The sequence below is a fragment of the Takifugu flavidus genome, chromosome 15, assembly GCF_003711565.1.
Source record: "Takifugu flavidus isolate HTHZ2018 chromosome 15, ASM371156v2, whole genome shotgun sequence".
NCBI lineage: Eukaryota > Metazoa > Chordata > Actinopteri > Tetraodontiformes > Tetraodontidae > Takifugu > Takifugu flavidus.
The window spans coordinates 6,129,216-6,153,417 of record NC_079534.1 but is presented as its reverse complement, the minus strand read 5'-3'; the positions used below and the strand labels follow the sequence as shown (position 1 = coordinate 6,153,417).

At 48.4% G+C, this 24,202-nt stretch overlaps 1 protein-coding gene across 3 annotated transcripts in view; it reads left to right on the top strand.

Annotated features, from left to right (window-relative positions):
- Positions 1-24,202, top strand: part of LOC130538603 (ephrin type-B receptor 1-B) — a 113,385-nt gene that overhangs the window by 70,380 nt on the left and 18,803 nt on the right. For all 3 annotated transcript variants that reach the window (XM_057056355.1, XM_057056353.1, XM_057056356.1), the window contains exons 4-9: positions 184-339; positions 4,487-4,822; positions 12,158-12,282; positions 18,330-18,492; positions 20,757-20,865; positions 21,463-21,527. In XM_057056355.1, coding sequence (XP_056912335.1) covers positions 184-339; positions 4,487-4,822; positions 12,158-12,282; positions 18,330-18,492; positions 20,757-20,865; positions 21,463-21,527 — 954 coding nt within the window. The remainder of the gene's footprint in view (positions 1-183; positions 340-4,486; positions 4,823-12,157; positions 12,283-18,329; positions 18,493-20,756; positions 20,866-21,462; positions 21,528-24,202) is intronic.

Genomic DNA, 24,202 nt, shown 5'->3' with positions numbered 1-24,202 from the left:
TAATGATAGCTGCTGCGACACCAACCTCTTCAGGACACAAGTAACCTAATCAGCTCACTAATGTACAGGAGACAGGAAGAGGAGGAGGCAATGTTTGGAAGGTTGTTTACTTGTTGACGCTGCCTGATGTGTGTATTTTGTCTTCCTCACTCACCGCCTGTCGTTGTCTTATTGTTTTCACAGCATGCCCTCCAGGTACATTCAAATCAACCCAGGGTCCAGGTCTGTGTTTACAGTGCCCCCCCAACAGCCGCTCGACAGCCGAGGCCGCCACCGTCTGCGTGTGCCGCAACGGTTACTATCGCGGCGACGCCGACCAGCCGGACGAGCCCTGCACCAGTGAGTTCCACACGCATTGCCAGCATCGGTTGTCTCTTCTTTGCTGGTTCTCTCCATCGTACCTGCTTCTGCCTCTCCTCCTCGCTGTTATTCTTCCCCTCTGTTGGCGATCAACCCCCGAAGTCCTAATTACTCGGCGCGGCGCTGCTAAGCTTTGACACCGTCCCGCCGTTACCCGCTGGAGATCCGGCGGTGCCTCTCGCAGCATCGCTGCATCTTAATGTGATGTATAACGAACACAGTAGGAAGGAACTCCTAAACCCTCAAAAGTTTGTTTAGCTCTCTCACTTTGCTGCCGCTGGGAGACGGTCTTAATGGTTTACTCTCCTCAATATTACAGACATTGAAGCATCACTGTTGTGGTTAAGTATTCATTTAATCTTGATTTATGCGTACAGGCTGAGCTAATTGGCCCTAGGAACAGGCCGAGGAACACACATTCCACATCGCTTAGTCGTACTTTAGGCAGCCCTAACGGCCCCGGTGTGAATTAAGCGCACCTCTGTTGCAATGGTTCCTTTTTATAACCCTAAACGAACATCCTAAAGTTGTAGAGGGTCCCCCAGTGTGGCTTTGTGTCTGACCGCGTCAACATGGTGTATCTGTCCACACCATCCAGCTCTGGACATTCTCAACTGATGCCACACAATTTTCACCTTGAACTGGCACCGCGGCTGATGTTATAACACCCGTGATGGCGTCCAATGGCTAGAACCATTTAAACAGCTGCTAAAAAAGCGAAGAGACTACCCACCAGTTTGGAAGTAGGAAAAATAAGATTAAAGAATTTAAAGAATGTTGATTGTGTTGAATTTTGTACCATCACCTTCCCGGTTTGCTCTTTAGGTTCGGTCGTACTGTAGCTCACAGAGCCCCAGATCTCAGCAGGGGCCGAGGTGGATTTTGGTGAGATCATCCCAGTAAGAATCTCTTTAATGCTGCTGGTCCAGATAAGAGGAGCACAACCGCAGCTCAAATCAGACCAGAAGCCTTAGCCGGAGTGCTTTCTGCCGGCGTCAGAGGCGCCGATCTCTTTGTGCTCCAGATCAGTCTGATTAGCTCGCTGATGGATTGTCCGTTGCCTGGCTCTGTCAGCGGGGAGCTTCATTCTGCCCGCCCCCATTTTTTTCCCAACCTCTGGGATGGACCAACCCCCCATCTCAGTTTTCTCTGTGTCTTGTACTCAGTCCAATCTCGCCCGAGGCAAGATAACAGCAAGTCCTCCGTCTCGCGGTGTGAAGCCCACTTCTCTCAGCTCAGACTGCGCTGAGGGACGCCGGTTTGCATCTCACTGCACCTCCCTCCTCACTGCATTCGCCTCCTGGTCCCAGGATGATGTCCTTCAAGCTTCCCGTGGGTGGACATGAGTGGAAATGAGTAATTTGTTCATTAAAAAACAGCACCAGTGGCAGGAGGAGGAGAATCAACCTATCAGAGGGTTGCATCTGTCCGAGAGTATGATCATTTAAATGTTTGGGATAATTGGGGGCTAAAGAAGCTGCCCACTGCACACCAGTCCACGAAAGTAACCCATGGAATGTTCAGTCCTTGATGAACATAAATATAGGGTTGTAAATATAGGGTTGGGGTCGGAAAAGTTAGCGGCTCCGATGTGTTCCTTAATGTTCCTGATCCCCCACTTGGCTGGCCCTTCTTAAATCCACATTTCACAACTCAAATCCCCCTGTGAGATCAGTAATTTGGCTCGTTTTTTTGACTGATCCATCCAAAATCCCACAAATTTGACGGTTTTCCTCTACATCTGCTCCTCGTTTTAAACCAACCTTTAAGCCTTTGATGAATTATTGGAAAGTCACAGTAAACAACCCAGCTGTCCACTGCACCCCGCTAGTGTTGTGAAAAAAGGACATCAGAGCTTTGACCTTCCTGTCCCCAACATGACGCCAAAGATACTTCGATTTTTAGAATGATCCCATGCAACAAACAAGTCCACAGCTTTCCTTGCAACAACTTGTTGGGAAGTTTCAATCAGATGGAATTTCCTAACATTTTTTTGTGGACAGTGAGCAGCCTGTGTGCTTCTCTGTCCACCAGTCCACATCACTCCTCTGTGACCCCCCCCACCACAGCTCCTCTGGCTGTGATCAGTATCTCCACTGATCACAGGCAGGGACCTTCCACCAGTCCCTCAAGGCCTGTTTCACATCATGAAAACAAACACCGTGAAAGGAGAGAAATGGCAGATTCAGACTGTTTAAAGGTGAAGGAGTAAACAGCGCGAGCTGTTTATGTGGGCACTGGGGCCATCGGCATATTAGGAGCCGGTGGAGAACGCGGCTGTGGGCGCGTTTGCAGCCCCGGTGGTACCTTCCCTTGATTCCTTCCAGAAACACATTTTCTTCTGCACCGAGGAGAAACAGAATGGTCTGAATTTCCCTGTCAGTTTGTCTCCGAAGAACAGCGATATGATCTGGTGATTGCCACAACTATTACGGGACAAATGGAATAACGGGTCTGGTTGAGAGGAGATGTGTTTCATCTCTGCATGGAGCCCTCTTTCATATCCCCCCTTCAACAGACCCTTGATGCAGACTCGTGATGCCGGAGCTGAATCCGAACAAAAGCAATGCCTGACTCATCCTCATTGTCCTTGTGCAAACGGGGTTAGCACTCCGCAACGCTAGCTGCAATTGCACCATAAAAAAAAACAAAAAACAATAAAGCCGGGCTCGTACTGTGCCGTGGTGCGGCTCACAGTCCAGCTTAGAGAGGGTGCTTCGCCCTTGTAGTTTAAATTAACACACATATGCGCGCAACCAAATCTGACTGGCATAGCTAAAGGAACACCGGCCGAGAGCCTGCGCGGATGTTCACAACAAATTAAATCCTATGGCAAATTAAAACAGCCACGAGCAGCAGTAATGGTCTGCAAATCACTGGTTAAGTGGCAGTCACATCCGATTCCCTGCATATGTGGCGCTCACTTGTAATTGGGAAGAAAGAGCGTTGTGGCTCGTTGACAGCAGGAATTGGTGAATACAGACTGTGCAGACGCTAGAACAGAAAATTGCTCGTTCTTGTGCGTCTGGGCAGAAAAATGCAGAGTGCAGAGGATGTAAATGCTACAAGGAGGGTATGAAGTGGTCCTGGCCATCACTGCTATCCTGCAAATCCATCACTTTTCACTCTAATTTCAGCACCAAGGGCTGTCTGTCTTCATATCCAGACCATAATAATTACGGTGTAGAGGACGTGCCCTTCCCCGTTCCTGACCTTACTGTTTTTGTGACCCTGAGCTGCGTTCCCTGCAGAAAGGCCGCTGTGGTTCCATAAGCACTCAGCGGTTCCCCAGGGCTCTCCCACATGTCTGTTCCGAGGAGCGGTGATGAATCCTGTCTGTGTCCACTAAAGTAACCATCTGTCCACACAAAGCAAAACACATAACAATTAACAGTTTTTTTGTTATGTTTTCATGTCTGTAGAATCACGTCAAGGTTAGGGGAGGACGTGTTTGTCCCTCACCTGTCCTGAATGGCAGCCTCCTATAGCTTAACTGTCGGGAAGGGTCTATTTTATCTCTTGGGTGTCTGAAGGGAATAACCGCCTCAGACAGGCTAACGCAGACACTCCGGGGGAAGCCCGACTCTTAAGAATCTGCCGTTTGAACAGATTGGAATCTACAATAATTGCGCTTCAATTGTAGGAGGCTGAGCGAGCCACTTTTCTGCCCCCCAGTATTAATCCGCCACTCAAGCAAAACAGTCTTTTTATTATTCCTTGATTTCATTCTGAATAACGTCTTTGAGGCTCTGCTCTGGTGGCAGGCTATGAGGGAGGGAACGGGAGCGTGAATCTCCAGAGCCACTTGGATAAGAATACTCTATGGAACACTGCATTTTGCTAAATAACCAATGTTTGATAGACACAAATGTTTCACTGTGTGATTTCTCTGGGTGTGAATGGAATAAATTAGCATTGCAATGGGGCCGAAAAAACGGGAAAAAATGCGAGCTGCTCTCTGATGATAGTGCTTAGATTTATTACAGGGCTGCAAAGTGATTTAATTGACCCTAACTGCAGGCAGATTTGCAAACCCGCTTCTTATTTATTGTGACAGGCGGGAGTGTCATGATGACAGCTTTTCCCTGCTGCACGTGGACTGTCGCGTCTTCCTTTCTGTCTGCAGGCGTCCCCTCCAGCCCGAGGAACGTCATCTCCATCGTCAACGAGACCTCGGTGATCCTCGAGTGGCACCCTCCCAGGGAGACCGGCGGCCGCGGTGATGTCGTGTACAACATCGTCTGCAAGAAGTGCCGCGCTGACAGACGGGCCTGCTCCCACTGCGACGACAATGTAGACTTCGTCCCTCGACAGCTGGGCTTGACCGAAACGAGGGTGTTCATCAGCAACCTGTTGGCGCATACCCTCTACAGCTTTGAGATCCAGGCTGTCAACGGCGTCAGCAACAAGAGCCCATATCCGGCGCAGCATGTCTCTATCGACATCACCACCAACCAGGCTGGTAAGTGGAGGCCGGCGGTTCTGATCTAATATCAGTGTTAGCTCATGTCCAAAGATCCAGATCACCTCATCTTACACTTTGGTTCTTCCTTTTTTTTATAAAGGAAACCTGGGCAAATTTGATTAAAGTCATTTTTCTGTCCCTAAAGCTGACAGCTTCCTCCCACCTGCCTGACCCCCCCCCCCTCAGTTTGCGTGCACCCGGTTGCGGCCCCTGACCTCACCCACGTTGGAAAGCTGTCCTCCTTTCTTTCTCATTTCCTGCTCGCATCCCTGCGGGCTCGTCCATGATAAGACGCAAACCCAGCCAGTGGAAATGAGAAGTCGGGTTTTTTTTTTTGCCTTTTCTGGCATTTCTGTTTTTATTCTGCAACATTTTCATTCTTTTGTAGATCCGGCGTACACAGAAGCACCTATCAGGGGACAAGCATTGACCAAGTGAAACATTTAAATGAGGCACTCTCTTCATTTTTCTGTGTTTCTGTGAACGAGCTGGACCGTGAAAATCATAGTTGCAGCTTGTGGGACCTAATAACAGTCATAAAAGTGGAGCTGCGGCGTGGTGAAGGACAAAAGATTGTTAGCTGAGTTATGGTACAGTTGCTCGTTCCTCAGCTGCGGCGCCTGTTGGCAGTTGGGATTCTGTGCATCACCAGGCAAAAGTAGTAAATGATGTCAAACAGAATAAATGAAACCAAAAATGTTACAACGGAAAATGTTTTTCATTTTCTGCCGACGTCTGTTTTGCATCACAGTAAAGCTGACGTAGGTTTTAAGACCCGTCTGGGTCGGATCTCTGATGCCGTTGTCAATTTGTGACATCATTTAGATTATTTGCTGCTCTGGACGGAGCCTGAGGAGACAGACATGCCTGAGCTGGGAAGTATCAGCCGCTGGATGTTGTTTACTTGGACGTCTCTGGACAAAACCATTAAAATGGTCTTTTGTCATTGTCCCAGCTTGCATAGTTGAATTAAGAAACCTATGTAGCCTCCAATACCATAGGTGGCATCATGCACTCTTTCAGCTTGTTAGCTGGGACCATTCATGGCTGACCGATGACATCACAGAACAGAACAATAGTCCGTGCAGCTAGCAAGTTAGCATCCTCGAGGGATAGGATGTTGCGAATGTCGCAAATGTTGCAAACATTGTCACGCTTTTCACTCTGCCTGGATGAGATATTTGCGGCACGGTGAGCTGGCTTCTTCTGCTAACGCTCCTCCGTTTAGCTGTTGACATCTGCAGAGCTTCTCGTCCCGCCTTTTTAAAAATGCACTGTCTTGAACTGCTAGAAAACCTTTTACAACTTGGATTTCAGGCCAACTAACAAGTCGATGTATAATTTCTAGAGTGAGGTTCAAGCTAGACAAACACAGTTGTCTGTATTTTAGATATTGTGTAAACCTTCCAAGTGTTAAAATCAATGAAAACTTCAAAAAATTAAACTTCATTAAACTAAAAATTCATTAAACTTTTTTTTGTATTGAGTAACAATCGATAAAATGGGGAAAGTGTAAATGTAAGCTTGTTTTATTATTTTTATAACAAGCCTACAAGGCTGTGACAGTGACGGAAAGGAAAACGAGGGAGTAAATAGGCCTGATTATCAGGGTGGCCTAATGGTGCTGACTGTCCCCATTTGACAGGCTAATAGCACTCCTGACAGATAGATGTAGAAGAAGCAATGCCCGGCCCCATTGTTGAGGTCTGCGGCAGTAATGAGGTGTCTGCCAGTAATCTGCCAGGCCTCTGTCCATCCCGGCGTGTACCTTTGTAGTCCAGTAATTGCGCAGGTCCTACTTTCATCAGGAGGTTTCATTGGACTGACTGCTGAAAGAGGCTGGAATCACGGAATGATTACTAAAGAAAACACACAGAATAATAGGGAAAAAACCCTTTGTTATGGGTTTATTGCGACTGTTTACTTGTTTCTGATGAAACGAGCTAGTGTAACAGAATGCAAAGAGTAAATTAATTTCAATTAATAGCCTGGAGGACCGTATAAATTTCCAATTGAAGGCCCGCTGCAAACCAGGCGGCATGACTCTGTCATACCCACTGCCGTCACAACTGTGGGGGAAAATGAATGAATATAGGAGCACCTGTTGAAACTTGGCTAGCTTCCGTGCTTTGGCCTCGAAAAGAGGACAGTTTCAGCAGACTGAAACAAAAGTGAGGATGCCAACGTTTGATTCAAACAGATGAATATTGCACGGCTCCGCTGCGCCGGCTACGTCGGATATGACGCTAGCAGTTGCATTTCGTTGTTAATGTGCAAAGTCAAGTGTGCGGGTGAACAAGTGTTTAAGTGGATTCCGATATTCCCAGAAGAGTGGGGCCGTGGTATGGATGTTAAATGCTCACAGTCTCCTCTAAACCCCCTCTGAGCTCCGCCTTCAAGGTGAGTCATTCTGCCGCTGCGCTTAGCCCTGCTGTTAAGGACGATGGAGGAAATGAGTGATGTGATTGCTCGGCAAATAGCAATTAATCAAAATACGCTCCTATTTATTTTCCACATCGCCAGTCCTTTAAGCCCCCTCCTCCCTTGGAATAACATGGCTGAATGTCTCGGCTTCGTAGGAAAAGCAAATTGCAACCCCAGTCCTCCGTTACAGCGGCTCCTGTCACAAACAGCCTCGGCCTCAGACGCACTGCAGTGTTCCCATTGTCAGACTCCAAATGGAAGTTAATGGCTGATGGTTTTTGTCACTTTAATAATTACAGGTTGGGCCTTTTGGGCTTCCACTTTGCTGTAGAATTGAGAAGGTAAATAGAAGCTTCCCCCTGGAGTTTAAACTCTGTTATTACCCATCAGCAACTATAAGTATATGAAAGTGGAAGTCCTCCAAGTAAGATTACATGGGAAAGAAAAGGCCGGTACTTGTTCACCAGGATCCCTTTCAAGCTGAAATTGCTTCACTGCTGACTCTTCTGAGATTATGAAAACTAAGAGGCCCTAATAGTAAAGAAATAAGCCAGCAGGGGGCCGGAGGCTTACTGCACAAAGAGGCCGCTAGAATGGGTGGACTCCCGGGGAGATGAGGCCATTTACTCACCCTCCCCGGCGTGTGTCTGGGAGGAAGCCCTGATCAATACTGTGATTTAGTAGTTCATTCATTGGAGACACGTGCACATGTACATATGATATACTGTCTTCTCTCACGCACTCCTTCAACTCTGACCTGGATTGAGTCCCGATGAGCTTGTAAAACCTCCATTTTGTCACCCTTCTTGTGACATGTGGCCGTTTAAGTGCAAGAGACGACTCGATGCATCAACCGAATTAACAGCCACAAACACAAACTTAGGTCACCCGTGCACGTAAAGTCCGCCTCACCTAATGTTGGCCAACGTCAGCCCTCTTGACCCTGATGTGTGCCAGCAGTCCCTGTGATCACAGACTGCCGAGCGTATCTACAAACCAGTCTCCTCTCCTCAGACGTTCTGTTTGGAGAACCGTTCCCACAGAAATGCAAACACCGCCATTCCCAGCCTTCTATGGGCACGTCCGTCCAAGCAGGATACACTCGGCACGCTAAGACGCAAATGTGCCGGAGCCGCATCCAAACAACCGGATGAATCAAAGAGATGTGTGCTCTGCAGGGTTCTAGAATCAGATTAGAACGTTAGGTAAATATGCCTGTGGAGGGAATTCAAGACACTGCTCATTATGTCTTCTTCAGTTTGCCTCGCTGTTTGGTGTCGGGGGGGTTTCCATTCTTGGCTTGCACCGCCGGCTCTGCGCATGAGTGTCCAACACTCTCATCATTTTAGACGCTGCCTTGCTTTTTCATTCCTTGCACTCAGGATGAGAACAAATAAAACATCGCACTTGAGAATTTGAGAGTTGGCTTATGAGTTCTGCTGTTTTCCTGGATGTGAAGTGGCTCCTCTGTGGAGCAGAACTTTGGTTCAGAAAACCTCCATTTATATTACAAAGCCCATCGCGGTTCCTTGACTGAGATCCACGGTGCCGAACTGATCCTCTGTATGATCTTTAAGAGAGGGCCAATTACCATATGTTCGTGGCTAGCTCGGCAATGTGAGCCGCTGATAATGGGGGGGGTTCCGGTTAAACCTACGCCTTTGACAGCTCACGACTCGTGACTGGGGGCTGCTGCCCTCATCTGAGACACTGAGATCCCCCATTAGGAGCCGGCACGGTCCACTGGAGCACCAGCATCTGGGAGGACAACCCATGAGAGAACCAGATCATGCTTGGATCTTTTCCATCCTCAAGATTTTCTGGAACTGGACTTTCACTAAAACACCCAAACAAAGTTTGCAGCTAGCTTTTTAAGCTTTAGCTACTATTGTCCTGGTGATGACCTCTAAAGTAAAGAACTGTTACTTTGCTTTATGCCAAAAAATGCACAAAACTTGAATAAAAAACGGAGCATTTAGAGGGGTTTTTACCACACTTTGGTATTCACTGGGCGGCTACAGGATCTCAGCTGCAGGAAAATCAAAATTAAAATATTTCCCTACAGGCCGATAATGTTCCCCAACTTTATGGAAGCGGAGTAATAAATTACAGCTGTTTCAAGATGCGGCCCAAGCCTGTTGGATGTGCTCAGTGAAAATTCCGGACTCGGTGGAGTAGCAAAAATCAACACAGAGCCTCACATGTGTGGCTGATGTGTAAAGACGACGCTCCGGCTCATCTGTATTCCACAGCAGATTAATCACCCAAAGGTAAAGAAGCTTTTCATTCTTTCACTGGCTCATTCCGAACAATCTCTTGGGTTTTCTCACCCGCTCCAACTCCCCCTCCCCCCCGCCTCCGTCCCTCCCTCCGTCCCACCGTGTCATCCAGACACTGGGAGGCTTTGACTTTGATTAATGGTGAGCTGAGCTCTGCATTAAAAGCCAGGGGCAGCAAGTGGAGGGCCCAGATAAAAGTGGAGCACAGGAGACAAGGGATGGAGGGAGGAGAGAGGAGCACAGGACAGACTCACCAATCACTGTCAGCATCGCCGTCCCAGGGTGACAGCAGGGGGGACGTGGTTGGAGGGGACAGCGGCGCTTCATTGGGCTGAACTTAACCCTCGTGCAGGCGCGGCACATTGTCTCTGACAAGCCCTTCACATGTGGGCTCAGAGGATCCACCCAGACACACCGGAGAGCGGCGAACGCACCCTCCGGTGGGAAAAGTTCCCCTCCAGGGAAAGTAGCGAGAATTCCTACGGAAGTTTGCGATCCAACACCTGCAATATGAATAATCGGAGGAATCCATCAAGACGCTGCGATGGATTCTGAGGTGGAGGATGTAAAACCGCAGCTCCTTCTCGCGCCTCTCCTTTTTTCTTTTCCAGTGGTGGAATTTCTCTGCAGAGTGCCTCTCCCCCGGGTCTGTCAGGAACAGCGTGTGCCTGTGGCCAGTAATTGATAATGCAGGCCAGGCAGCCCCCCTGGTCAGTGGAGCGTGAACCAGCCTGAGAGGCAAAGAGGCTGAAGTGCAGCGAGGTGAAGCTTAGCGCTCACGCTCTGGAAGGAGTATGGGAACGGTGGGGAGGGAGACAGAGGGAAGAGAATCCATTCACACCAACAGTGTCAACACAACTCATTCATTGGCTGGAATTTTTCTGGTGAGCCGGCACCGGGTGCTTCGTGGAAGATATTTCATCCACTTTAAAGTGACCAGAGTGAGTCCTCCCTGTTCTGTGGAGAGGAGGTCGAGAAATGGAACAACCTTTCAGAGGTCAGAGGGAAGGGTCATTAAGTTGAGAGGGGATGTCTTTTACCGCCTTTTAAAGGAGCCATTGGTGAAGCCGGGGGAGCGGTGCCCGAACCCTGACGGCGGGAGCGCCAAGAGGATGGAAATGTAGATGACAGGCTCTTTCAGGGGCACCACTTGTGCCCCCAGGCGTGGGGATGGAGCTGGATACAAGCAGCAAGCTTTTCAAGTGAAATTAGCTTCTCAATCAGACTCACTTGTATGTTCACAAATTTGTCTGAAGATTAAGGTCGTCCGGGCCGTTCTGAAACTGGGCTCATCTGAGCATTTCAGAGGAGTTTGTGACCACACAGCGGGCGGCGCACATTCACGCGGCATCAATGTGCTTCACTTGCACATAAAAGCTCTGAAATCGCTATTTTTGGCGGGAAAAGTCTGCCTACGGTTTGTAATGAATGCTTCTGGATTCAATCCATTTATGACATTAACACCATCCCTTTAAACTAATCTGCTGCTAATCTAAGTGTATTGCTAACTCCCCCGCCTTCAGAATCAGTAAGGCAGAGATGAGATGAAAAACAGACTCGGGAAGCTCTGAGACGAGCAAAGGTGCGCTCTGCATCTGTGAGCCTCTTCCACTGGAGTTTTCGTATTTCCTGCTCTAACAGTTTTTGGCAGAGCGCCGTTCCAGTCCAACACGGCGGCTCCTTCATTTTTCTAATCTCTGCCTGCAACAGTAATTCGTTTACAACAAACAGGGCAGCAGAAACTGCAGTTCGGATGGGAAGTTAAAGAAATTCTGCAGTGTGTGACGTGAATATAAGAACCCCCTTTTCCGGGTGGAGCAAATCTGCTCTGGTACAGTCATACGAGAAGACAGATATTAGTATTCAGATTGCACTTGGTTTACTGTCCCGGTGTTTGAAGAGGAAGACGACCACTCTGGAGGTACTTTTACTCTCCCCGCTGACATGTTTTTGACATCGGATATTGGCAGTTTTATTAGATTTCATCCACCACAGTTTAGTAATTGCTCACCATGACATCATGTGCTGTGGATGTTGCCGGGGGCAGTGATGTAAATGAGCCCATGCAAATATTGCTCATGTTGCTGCGTATTGCGAGACCACATCTTATCACAGTCGGTTTTTCTTTTTCCGTCAAGTTGCTTCTGGACGGATGCAGCACACACTCTTTTAACCACCAGCTTAATCAGTAGTGACTTACTACTAGGTTGGAGAACTGGATAAAGGGTTGACTGTTGCACCTTGTGTTAGGAACTACGCTGATGAAAACGACATAGAGTTGTGGTGTCCTGGTCCTAGCTATGCTGACGTGAAGTCCATGCTCGCAAATCTTGGAACTGTGCAGCACGGAAGCAAATTTCTGGATCCAGCATGTGCAGAATGTTGGTCCTGCAGGAGCAAATTTTGGCTGTGTGCAGCAGTGATTGGTCGCTCTCCTGGTCAGGTGACCTAGTGACTGAGCGCACCAGCTCGGACGACACTGTAGATTTTTGTTCCCTTTTATCAAGTGGCAGCTAATGGGCGTTAGCCTGTTAGTTAGTTGCCGTCGCTGCACCATTCTGAGTTTGAAAACAACCTCTTTCATCGTTCGCCTCTGACACAGTTGCATCGTTTCTTATCTGCTCTACAGCTCCCTCCATCGTTCCCATCATGCACCAGATCAGTTCCACCATGAACAGCTTCACCCTATCATGGCCGCAGCCAGAGCAGCCCAACGGCATCATCCTCGACTACGAGCTGCGCTACTACGAGAAGGTAAGACCAGCAACATCTGCATCGTCTAATAATGCCACGGCAGTGGCAGGTTCTCCACGCCTACATGCGGCAGCATCCACGTTTTCAGGATAATAGGTGTATTCTGTTGCGACCAAATGATATTTAGAGGCCCCCCTGCCCTTAAAAACATCTAAGCTTTCCTGGATATCTTGTGGGCAGAGTCCCCTGGGATGATAATTTGTTCTCCACTGTGTTCACTCCCTCTCTCCCACTGTTCTTTGGCTTCTGCTGCTGATGAAATGAATAGGCTGACCTCTGGTCTGAGCTCGCTCTGCACAGTGCTGCAGCCCATCCCGCTGTGAAAATGCATTGCATCTGGGGGGAGTCACATCGACCTGTCTCCTCACACACAATACATCTGCTTTATTAAGTTGCCAGCTCTACCCCACGGCACTTGCGCTGCTCCAGTATTGACCCGCAAGCTTTTCCCTTTTTTTTTTTCCTTCCAAGGCCTGGGACATAATGATACCTCGATTCTATCTTTTTGTTTGTCCTCTTAAAGGTGATCGATAAGTATGGCATTGTTGGTCATGCTCGTCCTCTAAGACTTTTGCCAGGCCCACCTTCATCCATGTTGCGCCTTCCAACCAAAACAAAAGAAAATCTATAATGCTCCTGTCCATTTTTCCCTTCTCATTTTCCTGTTTTAATCCATTGAGGGTTTTTCTGCCCAGCTCTCGCTTCGTGGAAAAATCACCAATTGACGCTCAATAACTGTTTGTCAGTTTAGCATTTAGCATTTCTGGCTTGAAATCCCTGAATAGTTACTTTAAAAAAAACTAACTTTTCCTTAATATGTGTGTTAGGTCTTAGTCGGCCGTGATCACCCTTGGAAGAGTTTAATTTCATTCCCAAAACGCTGCAGCAACAATTTTGTTTTGGCAAATCAGATATAAATGGAGCTGCTCTACCCTGAAAATACACCTGCAATATCTTCTTCCCGGGATGAAAAAACAAAACCCCAAAAAACTGCAGCTCTGAAATGATGTTTGGAGTTAGCTACTCAGTGGCTGTTTCCCCTCCTGGCATCCCATAGGTCATAAAATTAAATTTGTTGCCAGGCCTGAGAAATCTCATCTGCCAGACAGCTTAGTGTTGTGTAAGTAACATTAATAATAGCTCATGAATATCAATGAAAGCGAATCCTTTTGATGTTTATGTAGCGTGTCCTCGTGCGAACAGATGAGCACTGCACAACATAATCGCAAATTAGCGATTTAAGACAACATTGCTAATTGCATCAGCGCAATTTAGGCGCCGTTAAGCTCCGTTTTTAATGTCCCTTCATAGCCCTCCAAACGGTTCTTGTTTTCCTGGAAAATGTGGCTCCGTTTTAGTGTGTGTGTGTGTGTGTGTGTGTGTGAGACACAAAAGGTGAGTCAGAGTAATTGCTTTGTGACACACTGGGCTGCAGAGATGAGGTTTCCAAACTGGTGGTCTTCCTTTGGCACTCCATATTTTAAACCCAAGAAGGATATTTACTGTTTTCTTGCACCAACCTCTGCAGAAAAAGATCCGCATAAGAGGATTTCTCTCATGTCCAAGCATTGCCGCGCTTTAATGTGTGTGTGTGTGTGTGTGTGTGTGTGTGTGTGTGTGTGAGACACAAAAGGTGAGTCAGAGTAATTGCTTTGTGACACACTGGGCTGCAGAGATGAGGTTTCCAAACTGGTGGTCTTCCTTTGGCACTCCATATTTTAAACCCAAGAAGGATATTTACTGTTTTCTTGCACCAACCTCTGCAGAAAAAGATCCGCATAAGAGGATTTCTCTCATGTCCAAGCATTGCCGCGCTTTAATGTGTGTGTGTGTGTGTGTGTGTGTGTGTGTTTGTAATTACATTAAATTGCTCATTTCTCTGCTGGCAAAAATCTAACTACCCAAAAGGAAGAGGCAATGAGCTGAAATTGTGCCACTTGTACCCCGTAGCAAACATTTAGTGACTGAAATTCCGTTGCTCAGTTGTCAGTGCTGCCAGGCTCTCCTCTGAGTCCCTGAACGCCTGAGTCCCTGAACACCTCAGAAGTTCAGGAAATCGGGAAGTTCCAATCAGCCATGATTTTAAATGATGGCTTTCTAGACCTATAGGCACTTATAGATGGATCAGCGTCACACACACTCTCAGCCACACACCGTGCTCGGCACACTTCTGGGTACCGCTCACTGTGGGCTTCATAATACTATCATAAAAAAAGCCTCACTATGGTTTTTACACCTGCATTAATCTTCGGTGTCGCCCTGTGACGGCTCCGGAGTTCATTGTCTCCGCACGTGGGGGACGGCCGGTTGGTCCTTCTTCAGCATCCCCCCCATCACCCTCCACACTGAGTGTTATTTCGAGAGGCTCAGGAAAAAATCTCCCCCTAATCCACGGGAGTGCATTTAAGATATGGGCCTTAGTGTATCTCCAAAGCTATATTTCACACAGTACTGGTTGACTGAAGTGGAGAAAGGGGAGGCATGACCTCTGACCTTCCACTTCCGCTAAACGACCGCTAACAAGAGAGCGGACCAAGTGGATGGCATCATTAAGAATGTTTCTCCAGATTCCTAAAAATCAAATGCCAGGCAGAAGTGGGGCAGTAATGGCTGACAAAGAGCAAAGCTTGACAGGTTGCTGAAGGCTGTTTTCTCAACAGGCCTCACCCCCCTCTCCCCCCACCCCCACAGCCCACTTTCTCATTACGGAGTAAGTGGTCTCGGGACTCTGCAAATTGGTGGGAGAGATGAAATAAATTAAAGGTTTGGCAGAGGGGGAAAAAGGTGAATCTCATGCTCCCGCTCCCTCGATTTCACTTCGACTTTTCACACCCCCTTGGTTGCCTGAAGTTTTTGGGAGGGCGGAATGAGAGCTCAGCTTTCCATTAGGGCCCAAGCCCAGCAGCCAGCAGCTCTCTCTGGTGTGTGAGGGTGCGTGTGGGGGGGGGGGGGGGGGGGGGGTGTCAGCAGCAGCTCAGGGTTGCTGCAGCAGCATGCCAATGACTCCGCCAGTTATTGAAACAAACACAACAGTGAATGTTAGCGACCCGCACTCGCCGCCATCTGCACTTTTGTCCCTCTGTAGTTTCCACACAATTAACAATTGCTCGTCTACCTGCTCCAGACACCCGCAGGTGTCGCACAGACCAGTTTGGGATTTTAACAGGAGCCGAGAAGAGCGGGAACCGCGGCGCGGCGCTCCCTCGGCTCCCCCACAGCCGCCTCGCTAGTCTGGCTGTTAATAGAATGCTTTCAAAGAGTTTGTGCGAACACAAAAAAAAGAGCTGCCTGCAATGAACTACCCACCCAAAAAACATCGCACTTTTCCAAGTTTCTGTCGATTTTCTCCCCACTGCTGTCTGCACAGCAGGTAGCTTTGTAGATTCAGAAAAGAATTCCTCTTCCTGGTGTTCCTGTTGTTGATAGGGAGCGATGGCATCATCTTTTATTTGCATCGCTCCTCCAATGCTTTGCATTAACAAGACACTAATTTCACTCATGATAAAAGTTCCTGTTTGTACTTAATAATAAATAATCGTCTCCTTTTTTTAACCATATCATTATCATTTTTCTCTGGTGCTTGTTTTTCGTCTCCTTTTTTTCCTTTTCTTTAGGCAGTACATTAATTTTGAATTAATGGGAGAGATTTCTTCCTTTCATTTTCACTTTTCAAACACAATATTGGACTGCTTCTGCTCTTAAACACCCCCGCCTCAGATATCCGCATGTGTGTTCTTGTTCTTGCCACAAATTGAGTGCTAAAATAGTCATTCTACTCGCAAAGCGAGATTTTTGTGAAGTGCGTTTATTTTGGCTGGTCCCCACAACTTCAAGGGACTATTTAAGGATTAAGACCTGGTTTTAAGGTTCAGGTTAGAACTGGGTCTAGCTAAGGACCTGGATATGGTATCATGTCTAGGAAAGTACAAGGATGTATGTTAGCAACATGCATGTGTTTGTGTCTGTGCGTGCGCGTGTGTGTGTGTGTGTGTGTGTGTGTGTGTGTACACATGGTAAGTCAGAGTATCTGTCCTTATGCCAGGTGAACATGCTGTCCAGGTCGGGTGGAAAAACAGACAGTTAATCAAAACTCCAGCCACACACACACCACACACACACACACACACACACACACACATCCATGCGCAATCAAATAAAAAGCATTTTAAGATTTTAGTATAACAGTCAGTAAGAATCAATGGTGTCAGTTTATTGGACAATGTCCCCCCCCCTCGGCAGTGCTGCCTGTATGTCACCCCTGGCAGCACATTTGATTGGCTGCCACGCCATCTGCCACCCCTCCTGCGACGCTGTCTTTATTTAGAGAGCTGGGGTGGGGTCCTCCTAATCCCCATTTGACTGGCAGCAGGGAAGGACCTCTCGTGGCTGAAAGTCCCTCCTGGCAGGGTCCTTTACTGGCTGGTGGCTGACTCAAGCGCCAAACGCCGCGTGGCAGATGTGTGCGTGCACGTCCGCGCGCGAGCGCAGGTCTACGTGCCATAATCCCCATTTGACTGGCAGCGGGGAAAGGAGCATTTCGAGCTGGCGCGCCTCAAGAGGACGCTCCCCCCTCAGGTGGTTGACCATCTGTAGGCTCACCTGTCCCTCGTGCAGGCTCAACAGATGGAGGCGTGTCTCCGAGAAGACCCTCATCACGTGGTTTCCATGCCGCCACAACCCCGGCGTCTGCCTGCCGGTTTATCTTTACTCGGTCATTTTGTGCAGCGCGCTGCCGTTGATGCCAGATAATATAAGCTAACATCCAAACGTCTGAGCCACGACCAAATTTAAAGCGGTTCCATCCGGCCATCCGTTAATCTGCATCTCTCTCCCGTCAGAGATGGAGCGAAAGGTTTGTCTCTCTCGTTCCGAGCCCAAACATTTGTCTTCATCAAGTCCGGACTGTCCAATAAGGGCTAATGCGACTGCACACATCATTATGTGTGGGTTTTGGGGGGGTGGGGGTGAGGGCCGATTCCATAGCCGTGTTTACTGCGTCTGCTCAGTGACAGAGCAGCCGGAATGATTCAATTACGCCAATCAGCCCGGGTAATGATTTCAACGTGGGCTGCTTCTGCCTCCAGTTTCTTATCGCTTCCTGCCATCTTTCTCCTCCCTCCTTTCCCCCTCGCCTTCTTCCTCTTTGTCTCAGTTCTTTTTTCCTGGCTGCTGCCTGGATTTCAAGACTTTCTGTCCATATTTTCCCAGTCAAATATGGATGCATTCCAGGTTGAAAAAGTTGCCCATTTGCCCTCTCTCTCCCTCCACTCTCTCTCTCTCTCTCCACTCTCTCTCTCCCTCCACTCTCTCTCTCCTCCACTCTCTCTCTCTCCTCTCTCTCTTCTCTCTCTCTCCCTCCACTCTCTCCTCTCTCTCTCCCTCCACTCTCTCTCTCTCTCCTCCTCTCTCTCTCTCCCCTCTCTCTCTCCCTCTGCCTCCTCTCTCTCTCCTCTCCACTCTCTCATTCCTCTCTCCTCTCCACTCTCTCTCTCTCCCCCTCTCTCTCTCCCTCTGCCTCCTCTCTCTCTCTCCTCTCCACTCTCTCTCTCCTCTCTCCACTCTCTCCATCTCTCTCTCTCTCTCTCCCTCTCCTCCTCTCTCTCCTCTCCACTCTCTCATTCCTCTCTCCCTCCACTCTCTCCTCTCCACTCTCTCTCTCTCTCTCTCTCTCTCGCTCCCCAGCATGTCTGTCTCTGGCTATCAGCAGCTTGCAGTGGTGGGTGGAGTGTAGGTGCAGTTTTCTTTTCTGGCTGTCATTTTTCGGTCTGATTTATGGAAAAGTGACAGGCCTAAATAATTACTGATCACCCGCGCCGATACCACCAGCGATGCCCCCAAACTTCACTGGAGCCGTTTCCCCAACAGACCCAGCAGGATTCCGAGGCCGGTTCCTTTAGACAGAACTGTGCATCTAGTTATGCTGTCATATAATGTCTGCGTGTGTCCATGCAAGATTGAGGAAACAACAACGTTTTAGTGGGATGTTAACAGACATATTTAATGATATTCACATCGAAACGACTCCCTGTGCTCGCTGTTTCGTCCAGGACCACGAGGAGATTAACTCCACCGTCCTGCGAAGCCAGACCAACACGGCGCGCGTGGAGGGCCTCCGGCCGGGGACCGTGTACGTGGTGCAGGTGCGGGCACGGACCGTCGCCGGCTTTGGCAAATACAGCAGCAAGATGTGCTTCCAAACTCTCACAGATGGTAAGGATGGCCGAGCCAGGAGAGAAGGCACTCTGTCTCTCTCGCTCCCACAGACGCGCGCACACACACACACACACACAAACACACACACTGTTGCTTGTTGTCATTGCATTATTTCGAGGTGGTGAGTGAATGAAGGGACAATGACATTTGATCGCACTTCTGCTGTATTTCCACAGTTAAATTCATTTCACAGCTCTGAGTGGGTGCGTGAGAAGGGGGGGGGGGGGGCTTTGAACGTATATCAAAAGCCAAGCATCTTTTTTTTTTTGCCCGAATAATGAACCAGAATGCTAAGCTAATTGTTTCTGTTGTTTTTTTTTCACCCAGCCCTTCTGTTGCTGGAGCGCTATCCCAGAATTCATAGCTGTGATTAGTAGTAGATGGGGAAAAAAATGTTCTTCTTCCCTTCTGCCATGGTGGAGGGGGTTGAAGAGCAGCTGCGACACCTGTTTCTCCAGCGAGGCTGTGGAATTACTGTTTATTAGCATGAAAGCGCTAAGCCATGCTCTCGAGAGCGGCCATGTCACTTCTCCACGCTGCACGTATTTACTGTCTTTGCAGGTGGTGATAATAGTTTAGTGCTCTTCCACTGAGTCCGAAATGGAATATTGATCACTCCTCATTGTTCCCTCACTGATGGGCATCAGCCGCTTTTGTGCAACACATCTTGGAATTCCAGTGGGAATAAATACTTACCTGGACTCCAACAAGGACATATATCCTGCAGCACACCTCTACCCTGAGGAAAAGTAGATCCGGGTGGTTTGTCGAGGTCCATCTCTGAAACAGGCGGGAAGAGGTGGTAAAACATCATCCATCTTTAGCTGAGATTGTAAAACGTGTCATTCCTCACGTGCGGGTCTGAAGGAATTGATCAGGACCGGAAATTCTCCTTTAAAGGGACTATTTCCTGTCGGAGGAGGTTCGCGAGAGCTGGGCGCTCTTTGTTCTTCACGTAGCAAAGACAGCGGTGACATTTCCGCAACGTATCGCGTTAATGAAGATGATAACGATGAATGAGGCGGCGATGATCTGGAGGGAGGGAAGCCGGGGAGGATATTAATGAAGACGAAGGCGACGGCGGCGCCTGTTTACCTGGGCAGAACAGATGTAGCGGCGCCGTCGTCCCCTCCCCCGCCGCCTTCCCCCATGCTTCCCTTCACAATGCCAAATGAACCCGGTGTCAGACGCGGGCCCGCTCTCCGCGGTCGCCGCGGCTGTTAGCGGGCCGTCCGTTGGCTGGGCGCCACAGAGGGACATCGGTCAAGACAATTAGCAGCAGACGCCGGAGAACTGCTGACAGCGACGCCAGCGTCCGGTCCCCTGCGCCTCTACCTGTTTCCCAACTCCACCCCCCCCCCCCCCCCCCCCCCCCCCCCCCCCACTTCCTGTTGGGCTTCAATGCAAGTGATCCCATTTATCCTCTTGTCAGCATATTTTAATAAACCTCCACGATATGTCCTTCCGTCACCTCCACACCCAGAGGGAGTGATGAAGGGTGATTGGCTCATCAGAGGAGCGGGTGCGATGCCTCAGGCCGGGCCCACAGAACAAACTGATTGTAATAACCCCCCCCCCCCCCCCCCCCACCCCCGTTTAACACAGGAAGTACACTGATTTCTGGCTTTTGGGTGAAGACGAGCACCTCTGCGGATGTCTCAAAGCTAATTCGCGTCATCGGAGAACAGAACTTCCTGCGAGCCTGAAAATCCGGAGCATCCTTCCCTCCGTTTCCTTCAAGCGTATTCCGTCGAGGCTAAAGTTTGGGCGGCGTCCTGCCGCTCTGAACTTCTCGCTGTATCGACACTCCGCCGCCGCGCAGAAGATGCATCCCTTCGCTCGTTATCGCGCTAATCCTAAAGGCCCGTTCTATGTCGGGGGGGGACTGGATTTGGAAGATGCTGATTTGACTGCAGCACGCTAAATCCCGCACCGCTCGGAGGATGGCGAGTCGGGTGGAGACGGGCGCAGAGGGAGATGAGTGATGCTGCATTCCTTCCCCCACATTTAGGCTTTCCCTGTGAGCTAGCAACTACCTCAGCCCCATATGGAAAACACAGGATCCATTTGTTCCTGACAGGCACCGCAGAGATGTTTCTGTCCTCTGGTTTATCAAACTCAGCCTGTCAGTCAGTCACGGGACAGCAGATCCTTTTTTTCCGTCGGGACATCTCCTCCCGCTCTTCTATCTCCACGCCTGCACCTCGGGGTCGGCCCGAGCCCTTCCTGATCTGCCCATCTTTCGTTCTTCTCACCCGCAGACGATTTCAAGTCCGAGCTGAGGGAGCAGCTGCCCCTGATCGCGGGCTCGGCGGCAGCGGGGGTCGTCTTCATCGTCTCCCTCGTCGCCATCTCCATCATCTGCAGCAGGTAACCACCTCATTTCCCATCTTCTCTTTCGGCAGATTTCAAAGAAAAGATTGTGCCGACATCGAAACACGCCGGTCACAAATCCGCTCCGTGGCGTAATCTCTTCCGAAGAATTTTGTCAGTTCTGATAAGGAAAGTTATTATTTTTAATCTGGAATATCAAACCCCGCACACACTTCCTCCAGTTCCTTCCTCGCCCTCCCAGCTCGCTTAAGTAAAACCAATTTACTTCTGCATCAGTTTGTCGTGCTGTCACGTTCCGGCCTCGCCCGGCTTCAGATGTATGAAAGTCAGATATTTTTTTGCCCCCCTTCATGCGGTGTTGTGCGCAACTTTGAGCAAGTAAAGTGCTCATCAAACCGTTGGCGCTCTTTTGATGCCGCGGCAGAGGAGACAGATGAAAAGCAGCGAGATCCTATCAAGGTCTAATTAAAAATCAGCTCATTTTCATAAACTTCATTTGCCACCGCTAACCCTGTGCAACTGATTCAATTTCAGCCGCGTCACTTTTACCGACCATACAGAGAAGCGCGGTAATAAGGCCTCGTTTACGCTCCCTTTCATCCTGTCTTCTCTCAATATTCATGCCTCCCTCAGGAAAAGAGCGTACAGCAAAGAGGCAGTGTACAGCGACAAGCTGCAGCATTACAGCACAGGAAGAGGTGAGTCTCTGCTGCACACACCTGCACCTTTTCGGCTGCTTACCTTTGCATTCGGATTGTTTTTAAGCTTTATTTTTCAGCACTGAAGGTTTATTTAATTGAAAAACTGCCTATTTCTCGCCTTGTCTTATTTTGAAGGATATAACGTGCAATTTGCAGGGGTACAAACATCTGAATGTCTTTTATAAAAAAATAAAAAATGAAAGAGGGTTTTTGCGACTGCCCACCAGGACATCGGATTTCTTCATATGTGCAACGTCGTAAATTGTTTTTGCCTTCAGATCACGTTCCGTTTCCCCCAAAATTCCGATCATTGTCAGATTGTTCAAGTGAAACGGAATATGTGTGAGATATGAGAAGGAACGCACCATTGTTTCTCCCCAGCACCTGTGCATGCGTCGGTGCACGTATACCCATTCTCTGATTTATTTTCTTCTTTTAAAATCTGACCGGTTGTGGGGGGGGGGCAACAACAACAAAAGACAACAACCCTGTGAGATAGCTGCGGAAAGTCGACAATGAGCCACTTTTGGAGTGAAGTGCAGCGAAATATTCTGTCAAATTGAATCAAAACCTCAACGAGACACGAGCAGATGTTTATAAAAAAAAAGCTCGTATTTTGTGCCGCCACACGCATATATGATTCGAAATAAATCTGATAAATGGACTAAATTAGCACTTCTGTGGGCAGAGGAATCTATTTTGTCACAGCAGGAAAAAGCAAACAGAATAAAGATGAGTGGAGAAAACACACAAACAATCAAAGCCCAATTGATTGCTCTTCAGGTTTATTTCCTCAGCTGTTAGCAAGACTCTTCAAAAGAACCCCCCCCCCCACCTTGTGGTTCATTGTTGTCTCCTTTTCTCTCCAAATTTGAGTGACACTTTTCTAATTACAATATTCAACATGACAATTAAACAGCGCCGCTGTGCCAATTGTTTTTGCACAATTCCCAAATATGTAATGCTGGCATTGCCCACAGCTAGCTGCCAACTGCTCCAGCTGTTGCCACACACATCGGGGACGTCTCTACATTTTAGGCCCACCTGACGTGACAGATGTCAAGAGGCACGTTGCCTGTACGTCAGCGGAACTGAGGGTTGATTCGACTGGAAATCCAACTGCTGTGATAGCGCTAAACCTTGAAGTCCATGTTTCCATAAGCATAACAGCCTGTTAGCTCTGTATGCTGCTAGCATTGGGTCAACAGTGAAGTTCAGTAGATTGACTGAATTCTTTAATTCATAGCTTTGATATGCTAATAAGCCACATGGCACTATTTTGTGGATAATAATAATAATGACAAGAAATAAAAACATAATGTTTTAATTATATCCGACATCATTTGCTGAAGTTGAAGGTATTCTTCTGACACTGAGGGTTGGTCTTTGGACACGCCGTAAATTCTATATACATTGACCAGCTGAAGCTAGTAGCATGTTAGTGAAGCCATTATTGCTGCGCAATTAATTTGTGGATGCATTAGGGCCATTCGGGAGACAGACATCAGGCTAAATGCTAGACATTGTTGTAAGTGCAACATTTTGAACTGTACTTTATCACTCTGCTGCCCTAACTGTCTTAGTTATCACAGCAACCAAGTCCTGCTCCAGGGACCGTATGATAATTGAATGATAGACGCCTGGGTGCGACTGTAGCTGCCATACTGTTGGGTTGTGTCTGCTAAGTGTTTAAAAAAGATGCTTACATTTAGTTGAGGCTAACTGTTGGAGAGAGACAAGCTATATTCATTTTTAATCATTCATGAAAGATAATTATGGCCTGTGAATCAGTAAGTAGGCCACAGACTGGACCTCGGTATGTGCTCATCATTTATGGTTTTTTAGGCTTCCCGCAAAGGTTTATCCTCCAGCCGCGAGCGGCCTGGTGACGCTTGTAAACAGGATGACTCTGTGGAATGCAGAGCCGTAAACCCTCTGATGGATTAACTTGCAATCTGTATAGAATCTCTCATGAGCAATTATAGCCTTGCAGGCAGAGTTCAAGGCAATTAGTGCGGTAACTAGACTCAGCTTCTAGTCAAGAATGAGGTGAGGCTCTTTGATCCGTCCAAAACCAGACCTTATCTTTCCCCCGTCTCTGGAGAACCTTCTCTCTCTAATTGTGGCTTATGCAAATGCGCGTGCACAAATTGACTTGATGGAGACGGGTTTATTCAAATCATGGCCGCCAAGGTTTCGGCTGAACAGCGCCGTTACCAAAGGTGGCCCTCCTCCGTCACTGCAGATGGCGGTTTGGGCGCCAGCTAGGTATTTCCGTCTCCACGCAGCCTGTAGGAACAGAAAGTCTGTCATCAGTTTTGGGGGCGACTGAGTTCACCTATTTCAGAACAACATGAAAAGCCGGGTGATGGTGCTGCGGTTTTTATCTCTTTGTGAGCGCGTATAGGAAGAGGCTGCAGGGAAATTGTTTCCGCCATTATCAGGGAGCAGAAACTGCCGGTATAAGTGAAAAAAAAGAGATAAATCTGAATGCTCTCTTTCCAAATGCCATCGCCCTATCGCTTCTTTTCTCTCTTTGTGGGCCTTCCTGCCACATAAGAATTGAATCACACCAGAATTTTGTTGCCTTATTCGCCTTCTCTTTTGCTTTAGTCATCCGCTTGTGCACATCAAACATTCGCTAACCCCCGTTTACATACCGTAGCGCGTTT